The sequence below is a fragment of the Zalophus californianus genome, chromosome 8, assembly GCF_009762305.2.
Source record: "Zalophus californianus isolate mZalCal1 chromosome 8, mZalCal1.pri.v2, whole genome shotgun sequence".
Taxonomy (NCBI): domain Eukaryota; kingdom Metazoa; phylum Chordata; class Mammalia; order Carnivora; family Otariidae; genus Zalophus; species Zalophus californianus.
Genome location: NC_045602.1, coordinates 51,971,649 through 51,990,692, shown reverse-complemented (window position 1 = coordinate 51,990,692; position 19,044 = coordinate 51,971,649). Strand labels below are relative to the sequence as shown.

General features: G+C 35.7%; 1 protein-coding gene across 3 annotated transcripts in view; it reads left to right on the top strand.

The window, feature by feature from the left end:
- The window catches only part of ZNF638 (zinc finger protein 638), a 130,228-nt gene that overhangs the window by 105,072 nt on the left and 6,112 nt on the right, over positions 1-19,044 (top strand). For all 3 annotated transcript variants that reach the window (XM_027620752.1, XM_027620753.1, XM_027620754.1), the window contains exons 17-24: positions 172-300; positions 1,955-1,996; positions 2,609-2,743; positions 4,488-4,613; positions 10,067-10,104; positions 14,502-15,726; positions 16,340-16,405; positions 17,764-18,718. In XM_027620752.1, the coding sequence (XP_027476553.1) occupies positions 172-300; positions 1,955-1,996; positions 2,609-2,743; positions 4,488-4,613; positions 10,067-10,104; positions 14,502-15,726; positions 16,340-16,405; positions 17,764-18,718 (2,716 nt within the window). The remainder of the gene's footprint in view (positions 1-171; positions 301-1,954; positions 1,997-2,608; positions 2,744-4,487; positions 4,614-10,066; positions 10,105-14,501; positions 15,727-16,339; positions 16,406-17,763; positions 18,719-19,044) is intronic.

The following is a 19,044-nucleotide window of genomic DNA, read 5'->3' as shown; positions in this document are numbered from 1 at the left end:
TTCCTTATTGTTGTAATACTCTGAGTCTATTGGCCTCACTTTCTCAGGAATGCATTTTTTTATCTTAATGTTTACTAAGTTATTCAATTGACTCTTAAATATTAAATCTTTTCAAGAAAAAGTAACTTAAAGGCATTTATTTTTTTCTTCTTGTGCTTTCTATTTTAAAAGATATTTATGGAAATAAATAGAAAATCTGCAGAATCTATGGTAAAATTTTATACCTGCTTCCCAATATCAATGGATGGAAATCAACTCTCAATAAGTATGGTTCCTGAAAACATGAATATAAAAGATGAGGTAAATAATGGACTTACCGTCATTTTTACTAGAATATAAAATTTTTAGATCAGGTTTATTATAGTTGGTTATGTTTTCTAGCTTGTGTCTTCTTCAGGTTACATGTTTTCTCTGAGTCACTGAGAAAGCTTCTTCCTGTCTCTTCACAGTCTCCCATCCCAGTGTTTGAGAGTTACTTCCATATTGAGGGACTCTTAGTTCCTCATGTATGTCAGAATGGAAAAAAAGTTGAAAACTACTATTTGTAGACAACTCTGTATTCTTATTTTACTGCCTTTATCTGTCCTCCAAACTGGAATCCCAGATGTTATCTTTAGTTTTTCTTTTATTTTCTCACAACCAGTCCATCACTAGATCTAAATATTTCTGTAGCTTGTTCCCTCTTTATCCCATCCATCATTGCTTTGTTTCTTGAAAACTTCCAACTAAAGTAGTTCTTTATGTCTCCTACCTTTAGTTTTGTCTCCCTTAAAATCTTTCTCCACGAAGCAATGAGACTGATATAAAAATAAGAGACAGCGAGAGAGGGAACACAAGCAGGGGGGAGTGGGAGAGGGAGAAGCAGGTATCCCACCGAGCAGGGAGCCCAATATGGGTCTCAGTCCCAGGACCCTGGAATCATGACCTGAGCCGAAGGCAGACGCTTAACCGACTGAGCCACCCAGGCGCCCTGAGACTGATACAAAATTAAATCTGTTTAGAGTCAACTGATTTAGAAACCCTTCACTGTTTTTTGGTGGCATATCAATTGCTAAGAGGCATGAAGCAATTTTTAGAATATCTAGAGGAAGGTGGAAATGGGTGTTATTTGAGAAAGCCTTTCAGAGAGAATCACTCTGATGTAATTGGTAGAATCGTTTTATATGTGTCAATAGAGTTGAAAAGAAAAAAAAAAGTTTAAGAACCAGAGTCTCATAAAGTTCCTTTCCTATACTGGTAAGCCGTCCATTAGCTAGCCTTTCCCAGCTCTGACATTTTTGTCTCATGCTACTCTTAGCCTTCTTTATAATCAACAGTACTAAATAATTGCCCATTTAATACTCTGCACTGTTTTTTGTTTTTTTTACTAGCCTACATTTCTGTTCTTCCTCATCCCCTACTTTGCTTAGTTAACTTTTTTTTTTTTAAAGATTTTATTTATTTGACGGAGAGAGACAGTGAGAGAGGGAACACAAGCAGGGGGAGTGGGAGAGGGAGAAGCAGGCTTCCCGCCGAGCATGGAGCCTGATGTGGGGCTTGATCCCAGGACCCTGGGATCATGACCTGAGCCAAAGGCAGACGCTTAAGGACTGAACCACCCAGGCGCCCCTAGTTAACTTTTTATTTTACAATTTGAATTTTCTTATTGTCTGCTAAATTAAATCTCTTATTCCTTGTATATGAATTTGAATGTTCTCCCCTGATGCCACCTTATTAATCTTTAATGTACTTAGGGGAATAGGAAGAATTAAAGTGTATTAAGGTGGGACTTGAATAATTTGTTTAGGAAGAAGGAAGGATTTTTAGAAGGAACAAAACTTTTGCTGACTTCTCATTTTATGAAATAGTGCTTAATGCTTATTCATATAGGTTATTTTATTATGAATCCTGACTAAATAAATATGTGAATGAGGAAGACTTACATCTTCACTTTCCCTCTGTTTTGCCTTTCTAGGAAGCTATATTTACAACCTTGATTAAAGAAAATGACCCAGAGGTAAGTTTTACATTTAAATGCTTTTGTACACTTGTTTAATTGATGGAAACATTGGTTATTTGCCTGTTACAAATAAAACCTTACTACTGATTTTAAAATATTGAGGGTGATGGTGAAGGCACGTGATGTAATGAGCACTGGATGTTATATGCAGTTGATGAATCACTGAACTCTACTTCTGAAACTAATAATACGTTATATGTTAGTTAATTGAATTTAAATTAAAAAAATAAAATATTGAGGTGATGAAAGTGTCAGATGGATCTTCTCTCGGTAAAAATAAGAAATAAAGGGACATGGTAATCCCTGTTGTGAAATATTTTCTAGATACTGGAGCCATATTAAGTGGCTTAGGTATAAAGTGTTTTGGGTAAATATTATGTTGATAGAAGAAAGATTATACTTCTTGTTTTAGTATATTGTTGCATTGATCACTCAAATCTAAAACTAAGATCTCACTGTCTTCACTCACATGGTCATTTTCTTATTTCTGGGAGAGGATATCATCTGACCTCTGAAAAATTAACTTACTCTTAGTCTGTGTTTTATAGTTTGATATTTCAGCTGTGTTTCTCTTTTTCTATGTTGTCTGTTAAAAAAATAAACCTACAGGCAAATATAGATAAAATTTATAATCGATTTGTACATCTTGATAACTTACCAGAAGATGGACTTCAGTGTGTGCTTTGTGTTGGACTTCAGTTTGGAAAAGTGGCTCACCACGTATTCATGAGTAATAAAAACAAGGTAATTAGGTCCCTCCTGTTTTAGCTATATGTTCTGTAGAGAATATATATGACTGAACCCTGTAATCTTCAGGTTTGCAACTTTTAATCCATCTTCTGAACTGAAGCACCTATAAACATTATTTCTTAGCTGAACTATGATAGATCAGTATATTTTCTCCTGGGCTATAAGAAGAAGGAAGAGATGATGACTTTCTCCTCAGAACTCCCTAGTGTTTTTTTGTTTTGTTTAAAGATTTATTTATTTATGTTAGAGCAGAAGGAGGGGAAGAGGGAGAGGGAGAATCTCTAGCAGACTCCCCACTGAGTGGGAAGCCTGACATTAAGGCTTGATCCCACGACCCTGAGATATGACCTGAGCTGATGTCAAGAGTCAGACACTTAACCAGCTGAGCTACTCAGGTGCCCCAGAACTCCCAAGTTTTAATGGGAAATAAAACTTGCACAAGGGAGAAAGGTAGTATGTGCAAAGAGCATTATCTTATGGGAAAGTTTAGACTTGAGTTCATCTAGCCTTAACTACCTTTGTGACCTTGGCTGAGTTAACTTACACTTTTAGTTGGTTCTTACTTGTAAAATGAAAAAAGGTGTTACCAGATATTTTCTAAAGTTTTTTGTTCAGTTATACAGAAGTATAAAATGATCATCCCTTACTTAGGGGTTTGGTTTCTTAAAAGAAATTCCTAACCTCTTGACATTGTGTTTAATATTTAATTCAGATACTTGTCTAGTAAAATTAGATTTTCAGCAACCATATATTACCTAGAAAGGTAGGATTTCATATCAAAGTTGATAGTGTTTGCTTCAGAAAAAGTACCTAATTCACCAAAGGTAGATACTAATTTCTTTGACATGCTTCTAACTTGATACATAGAGCATGTTTGATACTTTAGAAGTAGTGTGATGTAGGAGGGAAGGGAGATGACAGATGGTATAAGGAATTTTGAACTTAGATATGTTTAATCTTCTGGTAGGTATTTTTTTAATTTCCTAAAAATTCCTATCATACTTTTCCATTTTGTCTGGACTTTGCAACATTTTAAGGATTGTTTTCTCTTGTTTCCTTTGAAATGAAGATTAGCTTTACCTTTGTAATCACATTTGAAGTCTGGAAGAAAAACATCTATTCTTTAGAAAAATTAAAAGATGTTTTTATTGTGCTAAAATACATATAACTAAATTTACCGTTTTAACCATGTTTAAGTGTCCATTCAGTGGCATTAAGTATATTCATGTTGTTACACAACCGTCACCACAGTCCATCTCCAGAACTTTTTTTATCTTCCCAAACTGAAACTCCCTGTCCATTAAACAGTAATTCCTCTGTGCCTCTCTTCCTAGCCCCTGACAACCACCATTCTACCACTCTACTTTCCACTTTAGGAATTTGACTACTCTAGCTATCTCCTATAAATGGAATCATACAATATTTGATCTTTAATGATTGGCTTATTTCACTTAGCTTAATGTCTTCCAGCATATAACATATGTCAGAATTACCTTCCTTTTTAAAGCTGAATAATAATCCATTGTTTATCTACTCATCCGTTGATACTTAAGTTTGCTTTACCCTTTGACTGTTGTAAATAACACTGGTATGAACATGGGTGTACAAATGTCTGTTTGATTTCCTGCTTGCAGTTCTTTGGGGTAATACCACAAAGTGGGATTCCTGGATCATATGGTAATTCTACTTTTGTTTTTTTATGAACTACTTAATATATTTTTTTTTATCTTCTCCAAAGGCAATTCTTCAGTTAGATAGTCCTGAATCTGCTCAGTCAATGTATAGCTTTCTGAAACAAAATCCACAGAATATAGGTGACCATGTATTGACCTGCACATTATCTCCAAAAATGGACTCATCAGAGGTAAGATTATTTTCTGTCAACTTTTGTGCTTTTAGAAAATGAAGAAAGTGTAAAGGTCATCCTTCCAAAGCTAGAAGATGTACTCTGAAGGAAATTTCAAGAATTATTCTTGGAGAGTAGCCAAACTGGTACTGAGTTTAGATATTCTTTCTTTTAAAAATTTGTGTTGTTGGGCGCCTGGGTGGCTCAGTTGGTTAAGCTACTGCCTTCGGGTCAGGTCATGATCCTGGAGTCCCGGGATCGAGTCTCGCATCAGGCTCCCTGCTCAGCAGGGAGTCTGCTTCTCCCTCTGACCTTCCCCCCTCTCATGTACTCTCTCTCTCTCTCATTCTCACTCTCTCAAAATAAATAATAAATCTTAAAAAAAAAAATTTGTGTTGTAATCACTACTTCATTTTTATGCCTTATGGAGCAGTGTAAATTTGTCTAAATTAACAATAAGTTGAATAATTTTGAAAAATGTAGCATATTCATTCTGATAACTGTTATGGACATACGTGTAGAATGATTCCATGTATGTAACGTGATCATGATTCTCTCCGGAGTGCAGAATCTACTTTGAGTCCATTTTGGCCGCCTCCTGATAGAAGTTTATGTATTCTTTCCTTTATTATCAACTCTTGTATAAGACATAAGAGTTTACAGATTATTGGCTTATACAGTAATAATACGTCTATGAAAACTCTAAGTAATCCGCCTTTGTAAGAATGAAATTCAAACTCAGATGTTTTCTCTCTCTTTTTTTAAGATTTTATTTATTCGAGACACAGAGAGAGCTCAAGCAGGGGGAGAGGCAGAGGGAGAGGGAGAAGCAGGCTCCCTGCTGAGCCAGGAGCCTGGTGTGGGGCTTGATCCCAGGACACTGGGATCATGACCTGAGCCAAAGGCAGACGCTTAACCATCTGACCCATCAGGCGCCCCAGATGTTTTCTCTTTCTAATAGTTTCATTTTATCTCCATAACAGGAGGCAAATAATGGGGCCTATATTTGGTGTCTGCATGTTTTTTATTTATTAATATGCTAAAAATCTTGTGCTAGCTTAATTCTAAGTAAATGCATCATGATAGGTAGCTTTTGTTTTGTTTTCTAAGATTTAGAGAGAGAGAACTGGGGGAGCAGCTGAGGGTGGGGAAGAGAGAAAATCCTCAGGTAGACTCCCTCTTGAGTGCAGAGCCCAACACGGGGCTCCATCTCATGACCCTGAAATTATGACCTGAGCCGAAAAGAATTGGACGCTTAACTGAGCCACCCAGGCACCCCATGAGAGGTACTGATTTCAGCAAAGATTTGAGTGGCTTGTTTAACCTGATAATTTCAGAAAAAATTTGGAAGTTTTTAGCATTTTTTTTCTCTCAACAGTACATGGTATTTTTAAAAATTTGTGTTTTTGATATTTTGAGGTTATTACTTTGTTCAGAATTAATAGTAAACACGATACAGAAATTTTTCTTCTAAAAAATACAGTCCTGAATTTTTAGACTTAAAGAAAATGAAACAAATGATTATAGAAAACGTCTGCCTGAATGATACTTTACTTCCCAAGCTTTTACTCAGAACCTTATTCTTACGGCTTATTAAATTGAAAAACACATTGTTTTACTGTAGACTTAGCCCCACATAATCTTTACTGTAGACTTAGCTAGCCTCATAATCTTTAGCATGTCACACAGTGTTCATTATATTCATTTAACAAATGGTAAATTGATGGTTGAGGCAGGTCGACTAATTTCAAGGTATTATAGTGGTCTATATGAGAAGTAATGAAAGCCTAAACTGGACTAGGAAATGGAAATAAATCCTGTCCCCCAAGTTTTAAAATAACAGTTTTTAATTTGCCACGTTTATGATGAGCTAATTAATTAACATCCTTATATTATTCTTTGGCACCACCCATTCATTTTTTTACCTGTAATGTTGGAGGGTAGCCAAACATTGGCTCTCCAAAATGTTGGAGAGGAGCACAAATGATGCTGTTTAGATAATTCTTTCTTTTAAAAATTTGTGTTTCAGTCACTACTTCAATTTTCATGGTTTATGGAGCAGTGTAAATTTGTCTAAATTACAGTAAGTTGAGTAAGGTACACATTACAACTTTTAGTTGTATAACTATAGTTACTCTGCATATGAAGCATGAAGGCTTAATTCTAAGTACTGAAAATTAATATCTGTATTTTTGATACCTTGATTAGTTAGATACTACAGAATTGAGTATGAGAGTAGGTCTGTAAAGAAGGAAATACAGGGCACCTGGGTGGCTCAGTCATTAAGTGCCTGCCTTCGGCTCAGGTCATGATCCCAGGGTCCTGGGATCAGCCCCGCATTGGGCTCCCTGCTCAGCAGGAAGCCTGCTTCTCCCTCTTCCACTCCTCCCACAAGAGGGAGCTTGTGCTCCCTCTCTCACTGTGTCTCTCTCTCTCTCAAATAAATAAATAAAATCTTAAAAAAAGGGAAATACAGCATCTGTCCATAACTTGTACACTTGGAGGTCACTTTCTTATATCCCCATTCATTTTTCAAAATGATGCTGTTTTTGTTTTCTTCAGTGTTTGGATTATGGCTTTCCTGTACAATTGTGGCAGGGCAATTGATGTTGAGAGGAAAAGGGAAGACTGTCTTCATGTTACTCAGGCCATTTATTACTATTTGTTGAATAGAATCTACTCTATTGGTAAAGCTCCCTGTTCTAAATTTATGGCCATTTGTTTCATAAAGCAACTTATAGACCTTTATTTTCTTTTTATTGCTCTTCTGAGTTATTTCTGGTTTTTCTTAGATTCTGTATCTCCTCCTCTCTTGGTTCACTTTTCTGTTTGTTAGATTACAGCATCAAATAATTTTCCCCCAGAAAGTATGTGTGGACAGTACACTTTTTGAATCCCTGCCTATTTGAAATTGACTTTATTTTGCTCTTACATATTTCATTGATAGTTTGTCTAGATGGAGAATTCTGTGCTCAGATTGTTTTTCCTTTCATTGTTTTTCTTAACCTGTAGTAGTTCTTTTGTTTGTTCTAAGATTTTATTTTTAATAAATCTCTACACCCAACATGGGGCTCGAACTCACAACCCCAAGATTAAGAGTTGCATGCTCTACCTACCGAGCCAGTCAGGTGCCCCTTAACCTGTATTGTTAAGGAGAAAGCTGATTCTTTTTTTAAGATTTTATTTATTTGAGAGAGAGTGAGCAAGAGAGAGCGCACAAGCAGGGGGAGTGGCAGAGGCAGAGGGAGAAGCAAGGCTCCCCACTGAGCAGGGAGCCTGATGTGGGACTTGATCACAGGACCCAGCATCATAACCTGAGCTGAAGGCAGATGCCTAACCGACTAAGCCACCCAGGTGTCCCGAGAAGGCTGATTCTAATCATATCATTATGTATTTTATTTTTTTCCTTTGAAAACTTTTAGCATTTATTGATTGGTTCATTAAACAAATACCTGTCTAATTCCTTTTCTATGCCAGCACTGTTTTTTAGACATTGGACTACATTGATAAATAGAGGAGTTGATGTCCTAGTCCTCAAGGAGCTCATATTTTAGTGGAGAAGATGGACTATAAAAAGATCATACGTGTACACACACACACACACACACACACACAATGTCAGGTGGTTAAAAAATGCTATCAAGTGTTATGGAGACCAATCAGATGAAAGGGGTAGAGAGTAATGGATAGGGGGAATGTATATTTTAGAGTGGCAGGGATAGTCCCCTCTGAGGAATAGTTATTTGAGACCTGAGCAAAGTAAGAGAGCAAGCTCTACAATAACAAGGAGAGGAGTTTTTTTAAACTGAAGGGCAAGTGCTAAGGCCTTAAGGACAAATTTGATGATTCAGGAACTCCAAGGAGGATCAGTATGACTAGCCCAGTGAGCAAGGTTTTATCTTGGTTTCAGACTTACTCATATATCCTGCTTTAGAGCACTCAGTGAATTTATAAAGATTAGTGTGTTCTTCACCTGAAGAAGGTCTTCCTCTTACTATTTCTTTGATTATTTCTTAACTTGAAATTTTAATGTTCTGTCTTTCTGGAAGTAGCACCTATACTGATTTTGTGAAGTATTTCATTGTCTGAAATGTCTTCAGTCCATTTTGTATCCTTATCTTGCTCTCTGTTGTGCATTTGTTTTTCTCTTTATGAATAAAGAAGCAAGTTAGCTTGTATTGGTATCTGGTATAGATTTCCTCTGCTGTCATGAGGCCCCCTCCCCACATAAGCATTCCCTGTGAATGGGAAGACTGCTTGTAAATATTATGGATGGGGCTTATCAACTGTCATCTTTAATTTTGGTTATGTGTCATTAGAGTGTAGACTGAGAATACCCAGCAAAATGCCCCAGTAAAGAAGGCCTTTACTCTGGGACTCCCATCACCCACACCAGAAATCCTCTCTAAGCACATTATTCAATTTCTTTAAAGTATAATTTTCAGTTTTTAATATCTCTAAAGAAGGATAATTCTCAACTCAGCACACACGATTCCCAGAGAAAAAGCCTACAGCTAGTATATATAAGCTCTAAAGAACAGACAGTTTTTGCTGTTTTGTTCACTGATGTGTCCAGTGCCTGGACTGGTGCTTGGTATGTTGTTAGGCATTGAATTTTTAATTCTGCTTCCATTTTGGGCCCTAGGACATTGATTTTTTGGTGGTTCAGGTATATGTTTAAAAGGATTATTGTTAGGGTTGCTTGGATGACTCGGTTGGTTAAGCATCCGACTCGTGATTTCAGCTCAGGTTTTGATCTCAGGGTCGTGAGTTGAAGCTCCACATTGGGCTCCACTCTGGGCATGGAGCCTACTTAAAAAAAAAAAAGCGTTAAATTTTTTCAGCACTTCTAGGTGTTTTGAGTAGAAAGCTTTTTAAGTCACCTAATCTCCCTTATAAATAGAAGTCTTTTTAAATAAAAATTGCACAATGAAGATGTTGATATTTTGGTTTGATTGGTTTTATTCTTCGAAAAAAGCATTTCCAAGTTTTAAAGTTAAAAAAATTTTTTTTTTTTTTAAAGATTGTATTTCTTTATTAGAGAGTACGAGTATGCATGCACGGGAGGAGGGCCAGAGAGAGAGGGGCTGAGAGAATCTCAAGCAGACTCCCATCTGAGTGCAGAACCTGACTCGGGGCTTGATCTCAGGATGCTGAGATCATGACCTGAGCCAAAACTAAGAGTTGGACACTCAGCCAACTGTGCTACTCAGGCATCCTAAAGAGTTTATTTGTATCAACATTACGGAGACTTTCTTCTCATTAATTGCTGTGTGTCAGTTATTCCCTATCACCTAACTCAGGGCTCTTTATCTAATGAGAAAATAATTCTAGCACCTGATAGTTATGTGGACAAGATGTGATACTGTTTTTTTAGCTTAGATTTTAAGAACTGAACTCATTGCATTGATGGGTTAAATATTTAAAATCCGGTAGAATAGCCTCTAATGAAATGTGGAATTGTGTTACAGGCTCAAGCTGACGAAGACCCAGAACTAGGAAAAGAAAGGTATGTTGCTTTAAGTTTGCTAATAACATTTTTGCATAGTATTTAATTACTGAATTTTGTTCCTGTATTTTATGATAATTGTTCACTCGTAGCAAAATGTTTGTATCTCTCATGTCCATTTTGTGTATATATATGAATGTTACAGTGTGTGTGTGTGTGTGTGGTTTTTTTTTTTTGACCGAGCGTTGTTTTATTTTTTAGTCTCTTTCAGGTATTTACTGATTTTTTAGAAAAACTAAATTTGTAAACACAGTTTGAATTAAATACATAAATATGACTTCTTTATGAAATGTTTTGCTAGACTCTTGAACAACTCGACTCCGTTATCAGCATTACATTCTTGTTAGATTTTTCTATTCCAAAATTGTTAAACACAGTAATAAAATTTTAATCATTTTGTATAGTCTTTTAAAATTTCATTGACTTAAAACCAAAAAGAAGGTATTCAGTATGTGTTTTGATACTTTTTGAAGACAACTGGAGTGGGGGAAAAGAAGCAAAATAATGGATGAAAACTTGGATGAAAGATGAAAACTTGTTCTTCGGTGTAAACACAGTGACTCACAGTCTTGTTCTGACCACATACAGTACATCCTCTTCTTAGTAACTTTATCTTCCTGATGAATACCACCTTTATCACCACCTTCACTCCACCAATTAATAACCTTCTTTTTACTGCTCTTCATTGGAATCACTGATTTAGAATTCTTTCCCCTCTTTAATACTAAGTGATTTGCTCTTATTTGTTAGAGTCAATGTAGTAAGAGCTTATCAGTTTGAAAGAGCATTTTGAAAGTGTTTAAATATGGAAAGTTTGTTTTATATGATGCACTAATTTTAAGATGCCTGAAAAGCAGGATGTCTTATGGATTTTTCTTAGTAATTTTTATATGAGGCTTTTAAATGATAAAGATGGTTAAGAGTGCTTTAAAATATGGTAGTAACTTTAAGCAATTAGGTTTGCTGTAAATGCCAGCACAGACTTTTTATTAAGTTGTACACCATCATATCAGTTATGCTCACATGTCTAAAAGTAATACCAACAGCACTGTTTGCTATAAAAGCCCACAAAGGGCAATAAGCTGGTAATGCTACATGTAATATAGATGGACCTACGGTTTGGCCACGGTAACTCTGGCTAAGTGAGTAGGCTTTTTCAAAAATTCATTTTATAGAGGAATCTCATTTTACAGAGGAATCTCATTTTACAGATTTCATTTAACATAGTTATAGGTCTGCAAGAACAGCTCTTGTCTGTGTTCTGGTCTTTTTTTCCTCTCATCTTGACTTTCCAATCAGAGATTCTTAAGTCTGTTATGGTACTTATAAAATTAATTATAAAAATTCTAGTACTAATGCTTTCCATTTTGCAGTCAGTTTTTTCTGACTTATATATGACATTAAAAAAAATACGTGGGATGGGGCCTGAATACGTCACATTTCTTTATTGAGTAAACTGATCCTGGGAAAATACTGGTGCTTGTTGTGTTGCTTTTGTTTTTGAAGCACTTGCAGGTGCTGATTCATCGTGAGTGTGTTCCTTTTGTTTATAATTAGTGTAAAGTCTTTAAATATATTTCCTACTTACAGGAAATCTCCTATGGATATATTAATAATAATCTCCATTTTGCCTGTTCTCATCTCCTTCCATGTAAACTGTATTTACTTATCATGTGATTAAGGCTCCAAATAAGGATGCACGGTGCAGTTTTCACCCAGAACAATGTTGGGAAGTATCCAGTGGCCCTCTTAAATAAATACTAATCTTCAGTATTGTTAAGTTGCAGTCTTAAAGTTTCTCAGAAAGTGTAGGGTATGGTATTAACCTTTGTTCTCACACCCAGCTTTTTTTGAGTTTTGAAACCCTGGTATTATGCGGGAATGGAAGTGTGCCAGGGGTGGAAATTAGATACCTATATTCTGAATACCTTCCCTATTTCTTTTTTGTGCATTTCCCAAAATATGACTGTGTTTTCCTTTGATCTCTAAAAGACTTTTTTTTTTTTTTTTTTTTGACTCTGGTGTTAATAATTTCATTTATTTTACATCTCAAATGGACTTTCCAGGCTAACCTGAGGAACACGGAGACTTTTTCCCATATTTGCCAGAAAACTAGATATTAATTTTCAGTAAATGAGTTCTGTGAAGAAAGCACTGTAATTTTATTTTATTTATTTATTTTGAAGATTTTATTTATTTACTTAAGATAGAGAATGCACAAGCAGGGTGAAGGGCAGAGGGAGAAGCAGACTCCCCGCTGAGCGGGGAGCCTCATGCGGGACTCGATCCCAGGGCTCTGGGATCATGACCTAAGCCGAAGGCAGCCACTCAACTGACTGAGCCACTCAGGTGCCCCAGCACTGTAATTTTAAAAGACAAAAAAACATTGTATTAAGCCATTTTTTCAAGTAGGTCCCCACCCTGAAGTATGGAACTGCATAGTGATTCATTTTGTATAAAAGACAATAGCTTTTTCTATTGCCAAACTTAAATATGGTAAAGGGGAAGGACTTGCTAGAGCCAGGAATCGAAATCTCCATTGTTACCCTTCTAGCTGAGTAGATTGGTATTTTTGTATAACCCTAATTTATAAAGCCGTTAGGGTTAATGGTGCAGTTCTGTAATGAGGCAGGAATTTGAATTTAATCTTCCTTATTGGAAATAAATCTTATAATTTAAAAATGAAAGCTCACATTTGAGAATTGTTATTTACATAACTGCTATAACTGAATGTCAGAGCTTCTTATCTTTGTCATATTTGTGCCTGGCCACAAATTTTATTCTGACTAGTTCTAAGAATTTGGAACACTTAAAATCAGCCATTGATATTTTTGAATATGAGGGATGTTAATAATTTCAAATAAAAGTTTTAAGCCCTTTCAGTATACAAATGAGTAGAAACTTATACATATGAGTAGAATACATACTGATTAAGGTTTATGGTTACTGACTGTTGAACTTAAATAAATTCCTCAAACTCTTTGCTTCTATAACTTTTCATCAAGAGGTGTTTCTCTGATCCCTTAGATCTCCTTTGGAAGTTTAAACTTAACCATCTTCCACCGGGAAGACCAGTTTATTGGTTCAAATGATTAGACCCTGATATGGTAGCACTTAACTTTTTCCAAAGTATTGAAATATTAAAACCTCGGGACACAGATACACATCACCTTGCATTAACTAAAGGATATTATGGCCACTCTTTGGGAAGTATATCAACGGGATGTCTCATCCCCCTCCTTCCTTGAAAACTAGGAGGAAAAAAACCAGTATTCTTTACTATGAGGTGTTGAAATGCATCACTTTCTGGTGTCTTCCTCTAACCGGGTGCTTCTAATGTAATAAGTGAATATATTTGTTAAATTTGATCTGTGTTGACAGCATGCTGGACATTGTTTTGGAAGCTAAGATTTTCCTTGTCACTCTTCAAGATAACCTCTGATCTATGGAACATTAATATAAAAACAGTTTATTCTGTCTCTGTTTCAATGAAAGAAGTTGAATTATAGAATCATACACACTTTTGTTTACCTTGGATTTGTGAAGACCACAATGAAATAAGATCAATTGCATGTACTTGCCATGTATTTTCATTTCTTCTGAATAATTTTACTTAAAACTTTAAATTATGTATTGGAATTCTAAGTTATTCTCTGTAACTGGAACAATTTCTTTTAATATATACCTTCTCACTCAAGTAGCCAGAGGCACCTACTTTATGTTAAGGTGATTCTATCGGTTTTGCCTGTGACTTTAAATCCAATAGAGTATTTAAAAGATACTTCCAAAGAAAGTTTTTTTTAGGTATCGTTATTAAATACAGTTCTTGGGGAAAAACAAATTGTCTCACATCTTAAAAAAAGTTGACATGGTTAGGAGTATGGCCTTTTCTCCTTACCAGTTTCTGTTTCTGTTCATTTTAGGTAAGATTCACTTAAAATTTTAAATTTCAATGCATGGACTTTTTAGTTAAATTGTAGAACTATATGCACATATTATTTCAGTAACCACTCTAGGGGAGATCTTAATAATTTGAGATGTCTCAGATTCATGTTCGACCTCCTCATGTCTAGTGCAAATGTAACACAGAAGGAAAAATTGGTTATAAGAATTATATCAGTGGTCAGATTTTTACCATTATTTCCTTTGAACTAAAATCTTCAATGCAATGGAGGATCTCTTTTAAAATTTTATATTGCTTACATATTTATGTCAAAACATCTTAACCATTTTAATGCCGATTGGCTGGATTTCCCAGTGCTTATTACTAATGCATCAGGAAGTCTTAACAATTGGCATCAGCAGGATTATTTATAATGGTTGAATTCTCATCATAGTTTGATTTTTGTTTGTGTTTTGTTTGTGTTCTTTTTTTGTTTGTTTTTAAATACTTTTAGCCCTGACTTGAAAAACAGTCCAGTTGATGAAAGTGAGGTGCAAACAGCAGCTGATAGTCTCTCTCTTAAACCTAGTGAGGTTGAAGAAGAAACTGTTCCCAAAGTTGAAACAGAAACTTCTGTACAGCAGGAGGAACCTTGTGAGGAAGAACCTGAAAAAACACTGTGTGACTCTGACTTTGCTATTGAAACATTGGAAGTTGAAACTCAAGGAGAAGAGGTCAAAGTGGAAATTCCTCTTGTAGCATCCACTCCAATCAGTATTGAATTATTCACTGAAAATGTAGAGGAGTGTGTTTTAAATCAGCAGGTGTATACCAGTGACTTTGAGAAGGAAGAGGCAGAAATTATTAACCCTGAAACAGAATTATCAACATCTGACACTCCATTTATAGAAGAAAGGAACATCAAAGGAATTCTAGAAGAATCTCCATCTGAAGCAGAAGATTTCTTTTCTGGGATTACACAGTCTATGATAGAAGCTGTCGCTGAAGTGGACAAACATGAAACTGTTTCAGAAATAGTACCATCTACTTATGTTGTGGCCCTGGTACCAGGAATTTCCACTGGGGATGAGAAGGCAATGAGCAAAAAGGGAATTTCTGAGAAAAGTAACATGGATGAAAAGGAGGAAAATGAATTTAATAGTAAGGAAACCAGAATGGATCTGCAAATAGGAACAGAGAAGGCTGGAAAGAATGATGCTAGGATGGTTGCAGAGAAGTTGGAAAAGATCATGGCAGGAATGAAAGAAAAGCCTGCAGAAAATGCTGTGACCAAGGCATACCCCAGTAAAGGAATGGGTCAGGCCAATAAGCCTGATGAAGCTGGTAAAACTAGTATGTTGTCTGTATCAAATACATCTAGCACTAAATCAAGCATCAAAGCTGGTATGGTCTCTTCTCCAAAGGCAAAAGCGACAGCTTCAAAAGCCGAAAACCAGAGAAGTTTTCTGAAATCTGTACTCAGAGATCAAATAAATGCTGAAAAGAAACTTTCAGCCAAGGAGTCGGGTCTCCTTAAACCTACAAGTGCCAGGTCAGGCTTGGCTGAAAGCAGCAATAAATTCAAACCCACTCAGAGCGGTGTTGCCAGAGGAGGCAGTGGAAGGATCTCAGCCCTGCAAGGCAAGGATTCTGAACTGGATTACAGTTATATTACAAAACAGTCTCAGGAAACAGAGGCTAGACCTTCGGTCATGAAACGGCATGACAGCAACAACAAGGTGAGGAGGGTAGGAAGAATGGCTCAGTGTATCTTTGAAATGAGTAGCTCTGCTGTTGTAACTTTGGAGTAGGAGATGTAATCTTGTTTTGTACTTTCATCTCCTCACTCCACCCCCAAGCTCCCATTTCTCTTAATGATTCCACTGACTTAAGCCAATAGACGTTTAGAAAAATAAGCTCAAGTTTGTAATTTATTAACAGGTTTGAAAAGCATTATTTGGATAAAATGTGGTCAGAAATACAAGTGTGGTTTAAAGGAAAAAAAAAAAGTCTGCAGTGACTCTCCTGAGGTGACTTACCACTCTGCTTCTGAATGGGAAACCGTTTTCTCGTTTAAATTGAAGCGTCCTTTATCAGGTTACTGATTGCCCAACTTAGACATTGGTGGGTATAGGGAAGAAAAGATCAGTAAAACTGAATTTACCTACAACTTACAGAGATGATGCCTATGTTGTTAAAATGATTGTTGACTTAGTGTGGTATACCTGTTAACTATTTGCATAATTGAATGTGTTTGGATATTGTTTGGTGTTCGGATTCTTTTTTAAAAAACGAACATTAATAACAGAATTGTAAATTCTATTTTTCTGTATTTTTTACTTAATATTTCAGACTTTGGCTGGGCAAAACACGAAGAATCCTAAAAGCACCACTGGTAGAAGTTCCAAATCTAAAGAGGTGAGAAACAGTTCACTAACACTAATAAGCCTTCTATTCTGTCCTTCCACAGAAGAGTTCATCTATCTTATAACTAGTGTCTCTCCTATAATAATTTGATAACAGAGCAGCGGACAGGAATGAGATATTTTATTTTTGACCCTACCACCAATTTGTTTTTTGACCTTGAGCTAGGCTAAATTGTTTGTGTTCATGGTGCAGGGCAAAAAGTTATGCAGGGGCAGAAAGGGAATTAGAGTAGAAAAATCCCTCCAATCTCCTATTTACAGCAATAGGTTATAAACACAATAGAATCATACGTGTTAAAGGAGACTGGTGTTTGACTAAAGTCCTTGCCATTTTGTGAAACTTCTGAACACGTGGTCCTTTTGAGATGGCTCAATTTAACCTAACTGGATGGGCTCTAAGATTTACTTTCCTGGTACTAAGTTCTCCTGCCAAATATAAACGTGTTATTTTTGTTGTTGTTTGATATTTTAGGTTTTTCCATTCATAGAATATTTTTTTGGTCATTTTATCAGGGCACGGAGGAAAGATGTTAGTAGTTCAAGAAGCATAAGTATGGATAATGTTTCTTGTTGGCTTAATAAGTTGATAGTATAAATGCTTTCATGTTTCTTCCCCCCCAGAATTACTGGGTATATGTTCTAATGTCATTATATATGCTAGTAATTGATCACTGAGGACATACTAAATTTGTAGGAGGCCTGCTGGGAATTTATTTTCTTTAGTATTGGCACCATTTTTCAAATTACGGATACTGTGGGGTTTTTTTTTTTTTTTCCAAGTGCAGTTATATTTGGCATTAAGTCTTAGTAAGGATTTTTCCATATAAATTTCTCTATAAACTTTATGTTAATGGTGTATATCTTAATTGGTCAGTGGTGTAATCTAGTTAGCTACTGACTTTCTAGCTACATTTGAGGTGCTTCTAATAGTCCATTAAGTCTCCTGGAACACTTATTAGATATCATTTAATAGGGAACAATAAATTTTTTACATTGTAGTTTGATAAATGCTTTACATTGTTTGATAAATGCTTTAAATGTAGTATTTTTGTGCTTTGTATTTCAAAATTTATACATCATTTAGGAAATGTAATCTTGAAATTAAAGGTGGAATTAGTTTGATATTGTTAGGATTTTACCTTTGGAGGTGTTTACTTTGTGAATTAGAGCTAATTCATTTGTGGAGCCTTAAAAAATAATTTATAGCCTATAGGAAACTTATTTGCACTGAAATTCTCACAGATGATATTTCATGTACATTTGCTGCAACTATTTGGAGCCTAACAGGTTATCAGTAATTGGTTCTGTTCACAGTTCTGTGATTTTTTTTTTTTTAAATCTCTTCAACAGGAACCATTATTTCCATTTAATTTGGATGAATTTGTCACTGTGGATGAGGTTATAGAAGAAGTAAATCCTTTTCAAACCAAGCAAAACCCACTAAAGGGAAAAAGAAAAGAAGCTTTCAAAAATGCCCCTTCCTCTGAACTTAACTTAAAGAAGAAGAAGGGGAAAACTCCTGCCCCTCGTGTTGTTGAGGGGGAATTATCTTTTGTAACATTGGATGAGATTGGGGAAGAGGAAGATGGAGCTGCACACCTAGCACAAGCTCTAGTCACTGTGGATGAAGTAATTGATGAAGAAGAAATAAATATGGAAGAAATGGTAAAAAATTCAAATTCACTTCTTACTTTAGATGAGTTAATTGATCAAGATGATTGCATTTCCCACAGTGAACCTAAAGATGTTACTGTACTGTCAGTGGCTGAAGAGCAAGATCTTCTCAAACAGGAACGCTTGGTAACTGTGGATGAAATTGGAGAAGTTGAGGAGCTACCTTTAAATGAGTCGGCTGACTTAAGTTTTGCCACTTTAAATACTAAAGGAGATGAGGGAAATACTGGAAGGGATCCCATTGGGTTCATTTCTTCCCAGATGCCTGAAGACCCTTCTGCTTTAGTTACTGTAGATGAAATACAGGATGACGGCAGTGATCTGCATTTAGTGACTTTGGATGAAGTAACTGAAGAGGATGAAGACTCTCTGGCAGATTTTAACAACCTTAAAGAAGAGCTTAATTTTGTTACTGTTGATGAAGTTGGAGAGGAGGAAGATGGAGACAATGATTTAAAAGTTGAGTTAGCACAAAGCAAAAATGACCGTCCCACAGATAAAAGAGGGGATAGAAAAAAGAGAGCTGTGGACACAAGGAAGATGAAATTTGAAGCCTTTTCCCAAGTTGGTTCAATAAGTGAGAATGTTATGGAAGAAGATCTGAAAACCATGATTCAAAGACATTTAGCAGGTAGATACTTAGAAGTGGTAATTTTCTGCTTTATGAGGGGATTACATTTAAAATTATAAAAATTTGTGTTGCAGCATTACCCATAATTGTCCCTGTATTGATAAAAGAAGTCAACAAATAGTGATGGCCTGTGATATTTTCCAAAGGAATGTGTACAAATTTACAGATTTCTTTTAATTACAGAGCAGACTTTGTCCTGAGTTATCACACTTCAAAAAAAGACGACAAATCTGGAAAGCAAACTACAGTGCCCAAATTAGAATGAAAATGATATATTTGTGTTACTGGAAAACATAGCTTTTGATTAGTAGAATGATATTATACCA